Source organism: Anguilla anguilla, chromosome 6, assembly GCF_013347855.1.
Source record: "Anguilla anguilla isolate fAngAng1 chromosome 6, fAngAng1.pri, whole genome shotgun sequence".
In the NCBI taxonomy this organism is placed as follows: Eukaryota; Metazoa; Chordata; class Actinopteri; order Anguilliformes; family Anguillidae; genus Anguilla; species Anguilla anguilla.
Genome location: NC_049206.1, coordinates 51,963,436 through 51,978,472, shown reverse-complemented (window position 1 = coordinate 51,978,472; position 15,037 = coordinate 51,963,436). Strand labels below are relative to the sequence as shown.

General features: G+C 50.8%; 1 protein-coding gene across 1 annotated transcript in view; it reads right to left on the bottom strand.

Annotated features, from left to right (window-relative positions):
- Positions 1-15,037, bottom strand: part of man1a1 (mannosidase, alpha, class 1A, member 1) — a 127,124-nt gene that overhangs the window by 60,753 nt on the left and 51,334 nt on the right. The window contains exons 3-4 of the mRNA XM_035421343.1: positions 11,424-11,539; positions 2,138-2,218 (exon numbers count right to left, since the gene is read on the bottom strand). Of these exons, the coding sequence (XP_035277234.1) occupies positions 2,138-2,218; positions 11,424-11,539 (197 nt within the window). The remainder of the gene's footprint in view (positions 1-2,137; positions 2,219-11,423; positions 11,540-15,037) is intronic.

Below are 15,037 nucleotides of genomic sequence, written 5' to 3'. Positions count from 1 at the left end.
ACATCATGTTCAGCATCGCTGCGTTACTGTGGCTGTAGGTAGCGGCTTTCGCGGTTTATCTCGATGATCGCATCTACGCCACGCTTTACCGTTCGGAAAACGGTCGAGAACACGTCGGCTAATTTGGCGCCACTTGGGGCGGCGGCGGGCGCTAATTCGCTAATTCGTTCTTCGCGGGCCGCTTTCGCGTTCGTTAGCGGGAAGGAGGGAGGGGGGGGGGGGGTTTTCATAACCCGATCGGCGGACGCTTCCCTCACGCGACCGCGCAAACTGATGAATGGAGCGACCGAGCTCGCGGGAAATCCGCGGGACCGCTCCGTTATCGACCTCGCATCTGTCCCGTCCGCCTCCCAGGCTCGTCCGCAACCAGCGGCGGTGGGGCGGCTTTTAGAGGGTTACAGCATTACATCATCATCACCATCGCCGCCGCCGCCGTCATCATCTCCTACAGTAACACCCATTACCGGGACGAACCCATTCATCCCATTTTGCCGTAACCGGGGTGGAGATTACATTTAATCGGATAACTTCGCCCGGAGTAATTGCCAGCCGGTGATGAACGGCGGCCTTCGGAGTGAAGCGCGGCTACACGCGCTCGTCGCTGCGGCCCTCTCTGCTGAGGGGGGGGGGGGGGGGGGGGGGGGGGGGGGGTGAGGAACATTTCTGAAAGCTCTACGATTCATTAAAAACCTCTCAGAGCCAAATGAATAAGACGAGGCTATTATTCTTGTTCAGAAAGCAGACGGAGGGTGCCTGCTCCCCTGGTCTCCGCGGCACTGTACACCGATTGGATGAGACCGAGCAGCCGCCGCCCGGCGATGACTGGAAACCCACAGAAACAGTAGCCACGCCGCAGAAGCAGCCTTCTTCCTGCTCTCCGTCTTCGTCTTTAATTAACCCAGAGACGACAAGATGGGAGTCCGCTTGCAAGCGGAAGCTTTTTAGTTCTTTCAGTCCTATCAGCTAGTGAGTTTTTAATTTAACATATTTATTACATTTAATACATTTAATATACAAGATACAGTGGACAGTTCAGAAGATGCCTGTGTTTCAGCACCTTCGGCAGTCAAATTCCTTATTTTTGTACGTTGTAACTTGCAAGTTAGCATATTTAAAACACGCTAGAATACAGATGTAACATTTCTATTAAAATTGTTACAATTTGTTTGTTTATCGCTCCGATTAAAAAAAACAAATAAAAACCATGAAATAACTTATTAAAAATAAGCCCTTGAACAAAGCCTTCAGCTTCAGAGCAGACCAGCCAAACTCTGTTGAGCCCCTCCACTGCACGGATTTGAGGCCCTGAGAGAGAGCTACGGCTTCCCACAAATCCTTGAGGGGAGGGAATTCGCCTCCGTGGAGATTTGCAAAAAACCCTCCTTTGATAAGTTTCTAGCGGTTTCCGCCTCTACCTGAAGGACCGTTTTACACTCAGAGACTGGCAGCGGGAGCGGCAGCTCCTTCACATCTCCAATCCCATCATCTCCAGCCCTGCGTTTGGCACCTTCCGGATCGAAAATAAGTCCTGCGACTGTGAAGTGTGACTGCGGACGGTTTAAATGACGCAAGCAGTGAATACGAGGGGGAGGGGGTCGCAGACGTGCTGGTAACGCATTATACAGAGAGAATTTTATATGCTAAATACCGCATAATTGGCAGATATCTGATAATTGGCTGAGTCTGATATTTGTACAAGCCTGTGGATTCATACGGGTTTTACAGTTAATCACAGAAATCTCTGCTCCACATTTCTGCTTGGAGTTACTAAGGGCAGAGGGGTATGTGTGTGTGTTTGCTTTGGAATGGCTCACTTTTGAATGGTTCAGGAGTCTGCACGCACACACACACACACACACACACACACACACACACACTGAGTCACTTGCTCTAAGTTACATACATCCCCATAGCTCTCACTACTTCTCCGTGTGCGTCACACTCACACACTCGCTCACCCAACACACACACGCACGCACACAACCACACGTCAGCACACGCACACGCACACGTTCCTCTCGTCAGCCCGCACAGTACAGCCTGTCCTTGTCTGGGCCCCGCATGCAGTCTCTGCAGGCTGCTGCAGCCCAAAATCACCCCCCCCCCCCACCAGCCCCCCAGCCCTGCGAGCACTCACCTCTTTGCCCGAGAGATAGTAGGCCGACAGCAGCCCTCCGACGAACCGGATGTTCACTTCGAAGACGGACACCTCGGAGTTCTGCGGGGAGAAGAAAACAGGAGGAGGGGGAGGAGGAGGAGGAGGAGGAGGAGGAGGAGAAGAGGTGATTAGCGTTGCCGGGCGCTGAGTCACCCGCCCGCGGCGCTGGAAGACGTGACGGAGGACAGGATACACCGCGGAGGAGAGGACAGACACCGCTGTGGGCTACACCCGCCAAAAAACCGCTAAGCCCTTCGGCGAAAAAAAAAAAAAAAAGAGAGAGAGACTAACACACAAAAAAAGAGAGATAGAAATCTGTCAGAATTTTCCTTTCAGGACTTCAAAGCAAAAAAAGAAGAAGAGATCTATAGAGTTTCAAAAACATTTCTTTTTTCTTCCAGTTGTTTTTAAAAAATAATTGCAGGTGTCGTGCACGGAATTGGCGAAGCCTACGAGCTGACCGATATTCGGTTTGGGCACGCTTGACGTCGCCGCGGCATCAACAGCCACGTAAGCTAATTTGGCCTAAACGGCAACAACGCTGTGGGGGAGGGGGGGGGCTTCCTGCAATTCGTCCACAGCTCGTACCAGAGGCTGTTAAGCTGAGTGAAACAACACGGATAGAGGTCAGCGCTGTAATGACAGTTGATTACACAGGCGTTTAAAACCGGACGCGTTGAACCGCGTGAGAGATGCACAGAAGGATCCTTTATCGTTGTTTTGCTTGTTAACTGAACAACTGGATGCGTCCGGCGAGCGGCCCCCACCAACCGGGGAAAGCGACCAGCGGGAGGCCGTTCATTCACGAATCCGGAGAGGGGCCTAATTCTTCCGGATGGACGGGGGCCACGCAGAGGGTTAGATGGCACCCCTGGAGTCACGAACATTAACGCTTCCGTTTCTGGTCAGAAAGAAAGGGGGGATGGGGGGGGGACCGGGTTGGCTTCGAATTAAAATTCAATTTCGTCCTCACGTCTGTGCAAAAGCTTCGAAACGGAACATGTTTTATGCCTAAACACCTCCTTCAAAGGTAATAACAATCCACCGCGAATAGATGTGGATCTGAGCTCGGCGGTGGAATTTAATAAAAACGGGAGTGAGTTTAAGTGCGTATATAAAAAATATATATATATATATATATATCTCGGGACACGGAGGAAAAAAATAAAACGTTATGCCTGCCCGCAAAATCGGTTTGGAGCGCTTTTCAGAACGGTCAAATTTAAAACAATGCTAAGGCTGGGAGCCTTGAGGGCACCGTCTTCCATCATAATAAGAGCCCATTACTCCTCTGCCTTCTCCAGGTGAGCGTAATCTCTAATGAAACGCAGCGCGGATCCTCTTCCGCGTTTATGACAAATGTAATTCTCTCCAAACACGGCGGCCTGGGTTTTCAGCGCGATCCTCTGAAAAATTCACTTGCTTTATTTCCATAAAAATTTTAGCGGTACGGCGGGCTTTTTTTTTCTCCCTCAAGCGTAGTACATGCAGAAGCGTAGCAACATTCAAAACCGCATTTCAGTCGAGCATCCGAGTAGGACTGAAGGGCCTTCGGGTAAGTTTGAAACATCCATTTTTTGAGAGTTTTTTTTGGAAGCAGCGGACAAACAATCCGTTAAAAAAAAGCACAAAATAAATTTGTGATGATTATTTTTTTGGAGGCGCCGTCGGTGCAGGGCGATGACCGTGGCCCCATAGCATTCTGGGAGGTTTCTGGAGAGTCCGAAAGAACTCATTGTTCCAGGATCGCTACATAGAGGAAATTCACCAGAAAAATGAGGGATTTTTTGAAAATTATCACAAGGTAAGTTTCAGGGGAAGAACTGGCAGTGAGAAGGGAAATTTTGGAGAGCAGAGACAAACTTCTAAAAATATCTATGGGAGTCAACAGAAGACAGGGGATTTAGAAAAATATTTTGGTGAAGATTATCGAGAGCACCTGGCAACACAGTTCATGCATCACCGGAGTTTTTAGGTCAGACAGATCTTCATTATTTGCTTTAGGTTCATTTTTAATGACCAGATGGCAGCAGCTATGTTGGGCTATTTTTTCCCCCTGTTGCCTTTTGTCACTGCTCCAAGCTTTGTACATTCCGGTCAATAAAGTTCATTTTTATGTTTCATAAATAATTAATACGTCTGCGTAAAATATTTTCCCTGAAATTCTGGAGTGTCGTCGTCCATTACCTTCAAAGCCTCCGGTTAAAAGTTAATTTCAATACAAATCAAACTCATGAACACACATATTTCACTGCACCTGGTCTAAAATTTGTTCTGGAGTCACCTGTGCTGAATTAACTTATGTTTTCTTACTCCGAATTCACTCAGCATAAAAACATCGGCTAAATAAATATGATGTAATGTGAGATATTTTAACATCACCCACAGTACCGCGGATAACATCAGGTTCAGAGAACCTCTAACGAAGCCTAAAAGATTGATTTTTGAGCAGTAATGGAGCAAAATTAATGAATAATTCCTTCGCATCTACAACGTACCCCTACAGGTCCGTAATCTACAATAAGAATGGAAATATGTCTTCATGTCATATGCATGAGACAGGGGAGAAGCAAAACCAAAACCCCAACATTAACACAATAAAATCACTCGGTATATGCTGAATTATGCATTCACAATTCTTAATGCCACCATTTTTTTAATTAACAGACTCTAAAACTTTCCTCTCATTACGCCACCCTCCATCCCCCAAAAGAAACAAAAAGTATTCTTTTCTCTGGTCCACCAGTGAACTGGCCCACCAAGATAGAATTATATTCCCTGGCAAATAATACCAACTGTCTGCATTATCACTTAAGCTCTCCAAAGCAGAGAATGTATGCAAATTACACTAAGACACAATTTGCATAACAGAACAACAGGACGATTAAAAAGTATTTCATAAATTGCTGCAAAACCATAAACTTTCATGACAAGTTCTGATTACAGTTTCGTAAACTCTTCACATTAACCCCATGAAGCCAAAAACGCCAGAAGAAGAATCTTCTAGAGAAAACTTGAACATCCGTTTAGAGAAACAAACACACCACTCCCTCCTCTGTATGGTCCAAGTGAAGCCACACCTGTCCTCCTGGTCAAACCGCAGGAAGCTAACGCACGGAGAGCTGGAGAGACCTCGATGCACCGAGACTCTCCTTTAACCCTTTCCCCGCTGCTCAGACAGGAAGCAGCGACTCGGTCCACTTCCTGCTCCGCAGCTCTTTCTTGATCGCGGAGGGCTGCGGCCATATTGGATGCTAGCTCCAGCAGCGGTTCAGGGAGTAATTATCAGAAGTTTGCTTTGTGATTTTAATAAAGCAATACTAATAACACAACTGCATTTACCCGGTGGCTTAACCCCTCAAGGTGTAAGATCACAAATATGGGATTAGAATGCTCTGAACATTCTACCTGAACATTCTAATGCTGATGTAACAATCAGTACTGGTAACTGAAAACAGTGGAGGTCCAGAACACAGACAGGGGAAAAAAAGATCCCAAAAAAAACCCTACTCTTCAAAGGGTTAAAATTAATCTTGAGCGTTCCGTTTAAATGCACAGTCAGTCTTGCTCGGCACAAACAAAGGGACGATCTGTAAACGCTCGGGAGAATCCAACCGAGCCTTTCCCCAGGTGCTTCTCGTTTCCTCAGAAGGACATTAGTTCTTTCTGAAACAGGAGGAGGAGGAAACAAGCCACTGAAGCTGCACTTGACGACATGACTTCTGTTGAGTGCGAGGAATGAGGTTCGGGGCGCTGAAGAGACAGGGGCAGACAAAACCCACCCCCCACCCCACCCCACCACCCCACCACCGCTCGGCGCGAATGTCATAGACCGTAACGTCTGCATCAATATTTACCGTGTCAGAGCGAGTGTGTCGGCACACGGATAAATACCAGTTACGTTACACTACAGCCATTTAGCAGACGCCCTTATCCAGAGCGACTTACACAGCTTTTACATAGCATTTACACTGCATCCATTTATACAGCAGGATATACACTGAAGCATTAAGCAGGTTTAGTACCTTGCTCAAGGGTACAACGGCAGTGTCCTACCCGGGAATCGAACCTGTGACCTTCATGTTACAAGACCAGCTCCTTAGCCATTATGCTACCCTGCCGCCCAGCGCTGCAGTGTGGGGACTGTAGCGTATTTGGGCTGTGCCTACGAGCCGTCTTGTGACAGCCTGGTTAAGAAAGCGGGGTCTTGGCGCTAGACGGACCCCCCCCTCCCCCCGACAGACACCCCTGCGGAATGCGCCCTCTCTTCCCTGGACTTCCGTACCCCCCCCCCCCGCAGGCCGGCGCGGGACGGACGAGCCCCCAAGGCCCCCGGAAAGCCGCGCCGCCAGCTGGCCTTAATCAGGGAGAGAGGCCCCGAGTCACACCCCGCAGCCCGGAGCAGGGGAACCAGAAATCACCGCCAATGCAGCCAGAACCACGCCTCGCTCCGGGGAGGGATGGAGGGAGGGAGAGAGGGAGGGATGGAGGGAGGGAGAGAGAAAGAGAGAGAACATGAGAGAAAAAAGAGACCTGCCTTATTTTTTTTTTACAGTCCCTTTGTTTAAACACTATACGTTCTGTGGTAAAATAGAGAAACAGAGCAGAAGAAAGGGTGTGCAAGAGGGAGAGAGCGAAAGGAGAGCAGGAGAAAGAGAAAGACTGAACATGAGGGAGAGAGAGCAAAGGGAGAGCAGGAGAAAGAGAAAGAGTGTGCGAGAGGGAGAGAGGGCTGGAGGGAGAACAGGAGAAAGAGAAAGAGTGTGCGAGAGGGAGAGAGGGCTGGAGGGAGAACAGGAGAAAGAGAAAGAGTGTGCGAGAGGGAGAGAGGGCTGGAGGGAGAACAGGAGAAAGAGAAAGAGTGTGTGCGAGAGGAAGAAAGAGCGAGAGGCAGGGCCAGCCTGATTTAACACGACAGTGAAGGGCTGAGGGGATATTCCTCAAGAAGAGCAGTGATGGCGGCGGCTCATTCATGTGTACTGTCATGCCACTGATACAGTGCGGCTGGGGGAGCTGGGTAAAGCAGTGCTGGGGGGGGGGGGGGGGGGGGGGGGGGGGGCGAGGGGGGAGGGGGGAACTAACGGCAGAATTAAACTGTAGTACTGAAGGCGGAGGAGAAAAGGACACAGAAAGCAAGGAGGCCGGCCTGGCCTGACAGCCCCCCGCAGACCCGACGAAACGAACAGAGGCGCAGCCTTTGGCCAGTTAACCCCCCCTTTAGGAAGACCCGTCGATTCCACGCCGCTTCATCGCGGCCGACAGCGTCCGGCAGCGATCCCGTCCGGCCCGATGGCGAGCGGCTGGCCCTCCCGAGCCTCGTAAGAGCGACTGCACAGCTCAGTACTGAAACGCAGCGCACAGGGCCTAGCCACGGTGTGAGCCTCACATTCAACACATTTTCACGGCAGCATTACAGATGAGTCGGCCAATAGAAGTGCAGGATTCCTTTACAGAAGAATAAATTAATTATTTTTTTTAAAAGGCTTTCATGTCCATAGCTCCTGCACCACCATTTCAATGCTTTAAAGATGACGTACTTGAGATGACATTTGTGGAGGGGAGAGGGGGACATTTAAGATTCTAATTATGCGGGGGTCACAAGCCGACTGAAAACACACACCTTCCTGTCGAGGATCACAGAGGTCGCGTAGAGCGAGCGCGTCCAGGAGGACGACCCCGACCCCGGCCGCGACCCCTCTCAGCGACACGCACGCAGACGGCCTCTGCTCTCTCCGCCTCGCCCGCGCTTTCAAGAGACGCGTCAACCCCCGATCTGGGGAGATGAAAGCCCGCAGTCCGGCAGGGGGGAGGGGGAGCGAGGACGGCCATCCCTCCTTCGCGGTTTCGCTCTTTTTCCTTTTTCGCTCGTTTTTGCTTTAGCTTTAGCTCTCTCAGCGGCAGGAGATGTCCCGGGCCATTTACCGTGGCGACTCCGGCTAAACGAGAAGGACGTTCGGCCCTCCTGCGGTTCTGTTGTGGCTGAGAGTCGAGAGCTTCCCACCCCCGAGCCCAAGGTTTTTTCCCGTTGGGTTCAAGGTCACACGTCTCTTTCACTCTTCTGCGTTCCACATGGCAATGGGGCTGCAGGAACGCGTGAGCACAACAATGCGTACAATCCAGGGGCGAGAAGCGTCAATCGAGCGGAACGAAGATCTTTCCGGTCTTCGAAGAGAAGCTCGCCGTGTCACACACGCCGTGACTATCGGCACTTCCTTCAGAAGGCCAAGTGTCCCCCGTCGGCAAGAAAGCATCCTGAAAACCGAGAGGAACTCTCGAGACTTTGCACGCGTGGAAACTCCACGTCGAACCGCACGCGGGAATGTGTTAACGTCCTAGCGTGCGATTTAACAAAAGCGGGGCATTTTGCGTGACGGACGCCCCGTTCGCGCGTGGCCCCGGACGTCCCCGTCCCCGTGCGTGGGAGAGTTCGCGTTCGGGTTGAACGGCGGCGACGCCAGCGGGACGACCAACCGAAAACGGCCGCGCTCGCCAGACGCGTCGTTTCGCATTTTAGTTTTCCTTTTTCCAGACAAAAAAGCCCTGCCGCAAAGTAAACATCACAGCAACGGATAAAAAAGCGCTAATCTGGAGCGAAGGCTCGGCGCGTTCGATGATCGAGGTTTTTAGGCGGAGCCATTTGCCGGGATTAGCCGCAACACAATGAGCCAGAGCCGACAGGCCGGAGAATAGCGAGCGCCGCCGGTCGCGGTGGCATCCCATTGTAAATTCCCAACGCATTGACTACCCCATTGAGCACTGACTGGCCCGTCTGGCTTTCATCCAGAAACATGCTCGATTTCATTTTAGTGAGTCGTAGAGCCTGTGACAGGAGTAAGTATGATTAATTATTCTGAGGGCTGGACGGCAGCCCCAGCGGGCCTGGGTGAAGAACGGGAGGCAGGGTAGTGTAATGGGCGAGGAGCCGGACTTGTAACCTAAAGGTCGCAGGTTCGATTCCCGGGTAGGACACTGCCGTTGCACCCTTGAGCAAGGTGCTTAACCTGCATTGCTTAGGTATGTTTCCAGCTGTATAAATGGATGCTATGTAAATCCTATGGATGCCATGTAAATCGTATGTAAACGTTGTGCAAGTCCCTCTGGATAAGATGCTAAATGCCTGCAATATAATGTAATGTGAGAAGCGTGACTGGAACGCTCAATAGGCACGCACAAGCGGAGAAGGAGTTTTTGTTCCTTTATTTTCCTCCTTCTTTATTCATTTTCTTTGGTCTGAGGTAATTCAGCAGAAATGCGGCTGGTGCTCCAGGTGTCGATGAACTACCGACTGAGATCAAGCGCCTGCTCCCCGCCACCTGCGTCTGCAGTCGACAGCCAATCAGCCGTCACCCCCCCCCCCCACCCCCCGAGAGGACTGCCTTCCTCGTTAACCAAGGCTAAACAACGCAGGGATATTCTACGCTAGCATCTGAGCTGGTCTCAATGCTTCAGAGCAGCAGACGCCGTTGTGACGCCCTATATAAGAGAGAGATGCCTGGATAAGAGTAGGCCAGGTTAATGCAGAAGGTACGACCAGTCACAGGGATCAATGGAAGGTCAATGAGCCATTAAGAGGAGTCATTTATGTGCTGACCTGGGCTCTGTTACTCAGTAATTAATGCAATCAATTATTTCGCTTTCTCCTCCCACTGTTTTAATGCTAACGAGAACTATTCTGGCAAAGAAGAGCAGCCCGGCAAAAAAAAATCTACAAAATACAAAACACCCACACGAGCTCAGTCACTGCAGCACAACACGCATCTGCACGATTGGTTAAAATAAAATAAAGAAATAAAATCCCATCAAATTAATTGCTGGTAGGCTTCCACTGGGTATTGCAGCATGCAGATACGCCTGGCTGCACTTCAGACTGAACGAGCCGCCAAAATTCGGGGCTGTTGTTTTGGCTCTGGCGGGACGCTTTGTTACCTGACAGGAAACCAAATTTTAAAAATAAAAAAAAATAGCTTTAACCATGCCAAGTACGATATCAGGCCATTTCGTCCATAATTTCAAAAAACATTATTACCGCTTTCACGGGCACATTATCTTTATAACGGAGTATAAAGTGGAGTTTTTGAACGCTGCATTCGGCATTCGGTCGAACGCTCACAAATCTCGCCGTTTTGCTATTGCGCTGTTTTTATCCGGGCTCCCGGAGCGCGGGGCCCGCGTAACCTCTCAGCATTCTTCCCATCAGGCCCGGCGTTCGCTCGGGGCGATATGACGGCGACGGAGGTCAAACGAAAAAAAAAAAAAAAAAGCGGGAGGGCCCATCTCCGAAGCGGAGGCGGCGGCGGCGGGGCGGCGGTAAGAGGAGGAAGGAGCGGGGTTTTTATTTATCTTTGAATTAGGGCCGGGTATCGGGGAGCCGAGCGGAATGCTAATGCGCGATCCGCCGGGGCCTCGGCAAGCGCTTTTATTCTCCGAATTGCTGGAGGGCAGCGAAGAAAAGCCTTTCAATTAAAAGTTTGTTAGCGCCGTTCATTAAAGCTTCTGATCGTTAATATATTTTTACTCTCCCGCCGAAGAAAGCGAGAAGGGTGGACGGGAAAAATCTGGCGTTCTGCGCGGGGGTGGGGCGGGAGGGTGGGGGGGGGTGGTCTCGGAGGGGAAATGAATAATGAATAATCGTATGGGCGCAGGGGCGGGATCTCTGTAAACCGGGGAGGATGAAAGAAGAGGATTGTGGGTATTTTCATCACTCCTCCAGGTTCTGCTAACTGCAGCGTACGTTTCTCCTTCCATCATTCACCGCTTGCACTCCGAAGCCATTATGTCAGGCGGTAATGCATTGCATCAGCACGACGGCAGGTTTTGTAAACATGCATTTAACATATTTGTAGCAACCTGCTGGAATTTATTTATTTATTTATTTTTTTGGTGATTTGCTTTCTTGGCCAGACTCCCGCGGTGATTTGTAACGCCCGGCCCGTTCTTCAGACGGCGCGCCTGTTAGGGTCCGGGCCCGTAATGGAGACCGCACACACCGAAGTGCGGCGTTCCTCCCCGCCAAATGGCCAAACGCGTCTAAATGGCGGTGGGAGGAATGAACCACGGAATGCGATCGGGGTAATGCCAGCCAGGAAAGAGACACCCTGCGGTACCGCGCTGCACTGAGCGCGCTCGGTCCGAGGGACCGCACAGCGGTCGGAAAGGCGCTGGGTCGTGCCGAAACCGGGGGCTGGGGAAACTGTGGGAAAAAAAGGCACCTTGAAATGGAAAACCTCAAAATCCCCCAGTAACCCTGACGACGGTAGATTCTCACCACGTTGAAGTCCAGGTTCTTCTCCACCCACTCGGTGGCGGCGTCAAACTCCTCGTACATCTCCATGATGTACAGCGTGTCCAGGGCGTCCACGATGGTGGCGCCCTGGATGCTCCCTGTGGAAGAGAAAAGAGAATGGAGAACAACATGAGACTTTACACTGAGGAAGAGAGCACAGTACAGAGAAAAGCATGAGACTTTACACTGAAGAAGAGAACACAGTACAGAGAAAAGCATGAAAGAGCTGGACGCTCCACTTGGATATTTGAAGTAATTCAGGCCAAACCCCAATCCCTAGACAGCAACGCCCCACCGAGGATTTGAACCTGCAACCTAGATTACATACACCTTTACCTAGACCAACCTCACATTGTAACACACTAACAATTTATAGAACTTTACATTCAAAGAAGCAAATTGGGTTAGGTCCCTTGCTTCAGGGTACAAGAGCGGTTCCCCGACTAGGAACTGAACTTGCAACCTCTGAATCGTAACCTACATATGCGGCGTAGCATAATTTATAGCGCGGCACTGGTGCTACAGCAACCCTCTCAGGACTAGGATGACATTGCAGCAGGATGAAACAGAGGCACAACCGGGCTTTATGCCGCACGGCTGCGTAGCTACAGATACTCGGCTATCACCGAACGCCGGGAGCCCTCCACCGGGGGCCAGGCTTTTCATCCGCGCGCGGCAGCCTCAGACCGCCTCTTTCCCCGGGCCAAACTCCCAGCGACCGCCGATCGGATTACATCTCAAACAACGGCCGCCGCTGGTCTGGTCCGGCCGAACCAATGACACGCCGCCGTTCCGCTTAATTAACATAAAAACCCTGAGATAAATTCAATCACGGGGCTATAAATAAACACAAATACAGCGTGAAAAAGGGGCCAGCTTAAACTCGCCAGTTTTCCTATTCATCATAAGGAGGAGAGCGAGCGGAATTGGCTAAGTGCATTTAGTGCTCTAATGGCATAAAATTGTATCAGAGTAAATGGGAAAAGTGGGACTATAACATTACAAAACGCCATAAATGTCCTTCCATGTACACAGAAACGCGCGGCGCCCGACGCTAGCGTTGGTGTAGAGCGAGTGTTTTTAAATGGCGGGCTCCGAATCAGAGCCCTGAACAGAGAGACGGACGCGGGCCACAGATCTCCCCCGCGGGGCTTGGTTTCAGCCTAAATGTCACGCGTAGCGGCGGGGAGGGGAAAAACACCGGCGGCCGATCCGATCCGCGGAGGAGCTTTCAGTCACGGCGAAGATCCGACCGAACGCCGAGCGTAAAGTTAAAGCAGATTCATCACCGCTAGAGAGAGGGCGCCAGGAGCAAGGCATGCTGGGAAGAATAACGCGGCGGCGGCGGCGGGTTCCCCGGGGGGAAAGGGATGTCCGAATACGGGACGGTGGCGCGGGACGGTGCGAGGCGTTTTGGAATGGCCAATCAGAGTCCAGACTTTAACCCAACTGAGAAGAGGCCTGACCTGAAAAGAGCTGTCCATGCAGGAAACCTGAGAGCAACACTGGAGCAGTACTGTAAGGAGGAATCTAAAATTCCACCTGACTATTGTGTGAGCATTACTGGCAGCTATAGAGAACATTTGGGGGGGGGGGGTTATTGCTGCTAAAGAGGTCACTCCAGTTACTAGACACAAGGGTTCACACGCTTTATCCAGCCTGAACTGTGAATGTTCAGACAGTGTGTTCAATAAAGACGTGAAAAGTGCAATCGATTGTGCGTTATTAGTTCAGGCAGAACGTGTTTGTCTATTATTGTGACTTAAATGAAATTCAGACCACATTTAAAATGCAATTAATGCCAAAATCCAGGCAATTCCAAAGGGCTCACAAACTTTTTCCAGTAACAGTATATAATGACACAGTCCACCTCACTTACAGTATTTGGATATGACTGTATGGCCAGCATTAATCATAGACGTCTTTCATGAATGCTAATAAGGGTCTTGCATTAGGGATGGAGCTTCTCTTCCTGACAAGCTGCTTCTTGCTCTTTCGCATTTTCAGCGCTGAATTATTGAAGTCCTCAGCTTGCCTTTCAAATTTATTTCTCAGAGATTTCATTAACCTGACACTTCCGCTATTTCCCATGAGGGTGAGAGATTATGAGGGGGGAGGGGAAATCATTTTTTTAAAATCATTTTAACAAAATCCTGGGGATTATGAGAACCTTGGAAAACATTTTTTGTAACATGTGCACACACATGTGCATACAAACGTGCACACGCATGCACACACACACACTCACTTTCACACACACCCACCCCCCACCAACACACACACACACACACACACATATACCCCCCTCCCCACGTACACACACACACACACCACTCCCCACACACCCACCCACGCACGCACACACGCACACACATAGATACACACACCTGCACACACACGCACACCCCCCCCCCCACCAACACACACACACACGTGTACACACACCCCCATACACACACACACACACACACACCTATACCCCCGTCCCCACACACACACACACACACACACACACACAAAGAGGCGCGCACGCACGCACGCACGCACGCACGCACGCACACACACACACACACCCACGCACAAGCGGGACTGAGTGAAGCGAGCTCTGAAGCCTGTGCTGGCGCGCTCTGCGGCAGACAGGCTTTGATTTGAGCGTCTCTCTCAGAGTGCACCTTCTCAGGGGCCGGCGTAATCAAGCACCACTCGCCGCTCGACGCCCTTCGTCCGCCGCCGCCCCCGACAGCCAGGAGCTGAGTAGTCATCCTCGGCCGGGGCCCCGAGGCCGGGGCAAGGTTCAAACCCGCCATGTCTGGCGGCAGACTGCAGCCGTCTGGATCAATGCTCCTCTTCACTTGATTCGCGGGTTAATGGTGTCACTCCTCCAACTTCGGGAGTCTATATTTAATTATGCGGAAAACTGAGGCAAGCCGGAGTGTTTTCCGTTAGGCTTTTAAGTGCATTACGTCTTCTGAATTTAAAAAAATACATGTTCCATTTTATGCAATGTATGTTTTTTTTAACCCAAAAATAAAATCCATTCCAATCAAATTCAGACCTCCTTCAGCTGGTCCTCCAACTGCTCTGAGGTCCTCATTTTCCTGGGTAACGTCCTCACAGAAGAGTATTAGCCAGGTGTGCTCTCACGGTTTCATTCCATGGTATCCATGGCGTCTTCTACGCCGTCTCTGATGTTGCCATGCAACTTCTTCCCGTCTGCGTGGCGGCCCGGCTTAGCGCCATTTCTGTCACGCCGTTTGGCATGTGCCGCTTTGCGCCCCGGCCCACGGTCTCGTCCCCGAAAACGCAGCCGCGGCGCGATTAGGGAACGCGGATGTGATGTGACACGTGCAGCCGTGGAAAATGACTGCTCGCAGACAGCCTTATTCGTGCGATCATGGGCCAGATTAAAAATAAAAATGAAAAAGCTGTACATCATTGACTGTGGGTCTCTCCGATACATTTCACAAGTGGCAACAGCTTTCTCCTGGTATCCTGTTCCACTGGGAAAGGTACTGAGACTGTGGTATCCCTCCCAGTATCCAGTTCCACTGAGAAGGGTACTGAGACTATGGTATCCATCCCAGTATCCAGTTCCA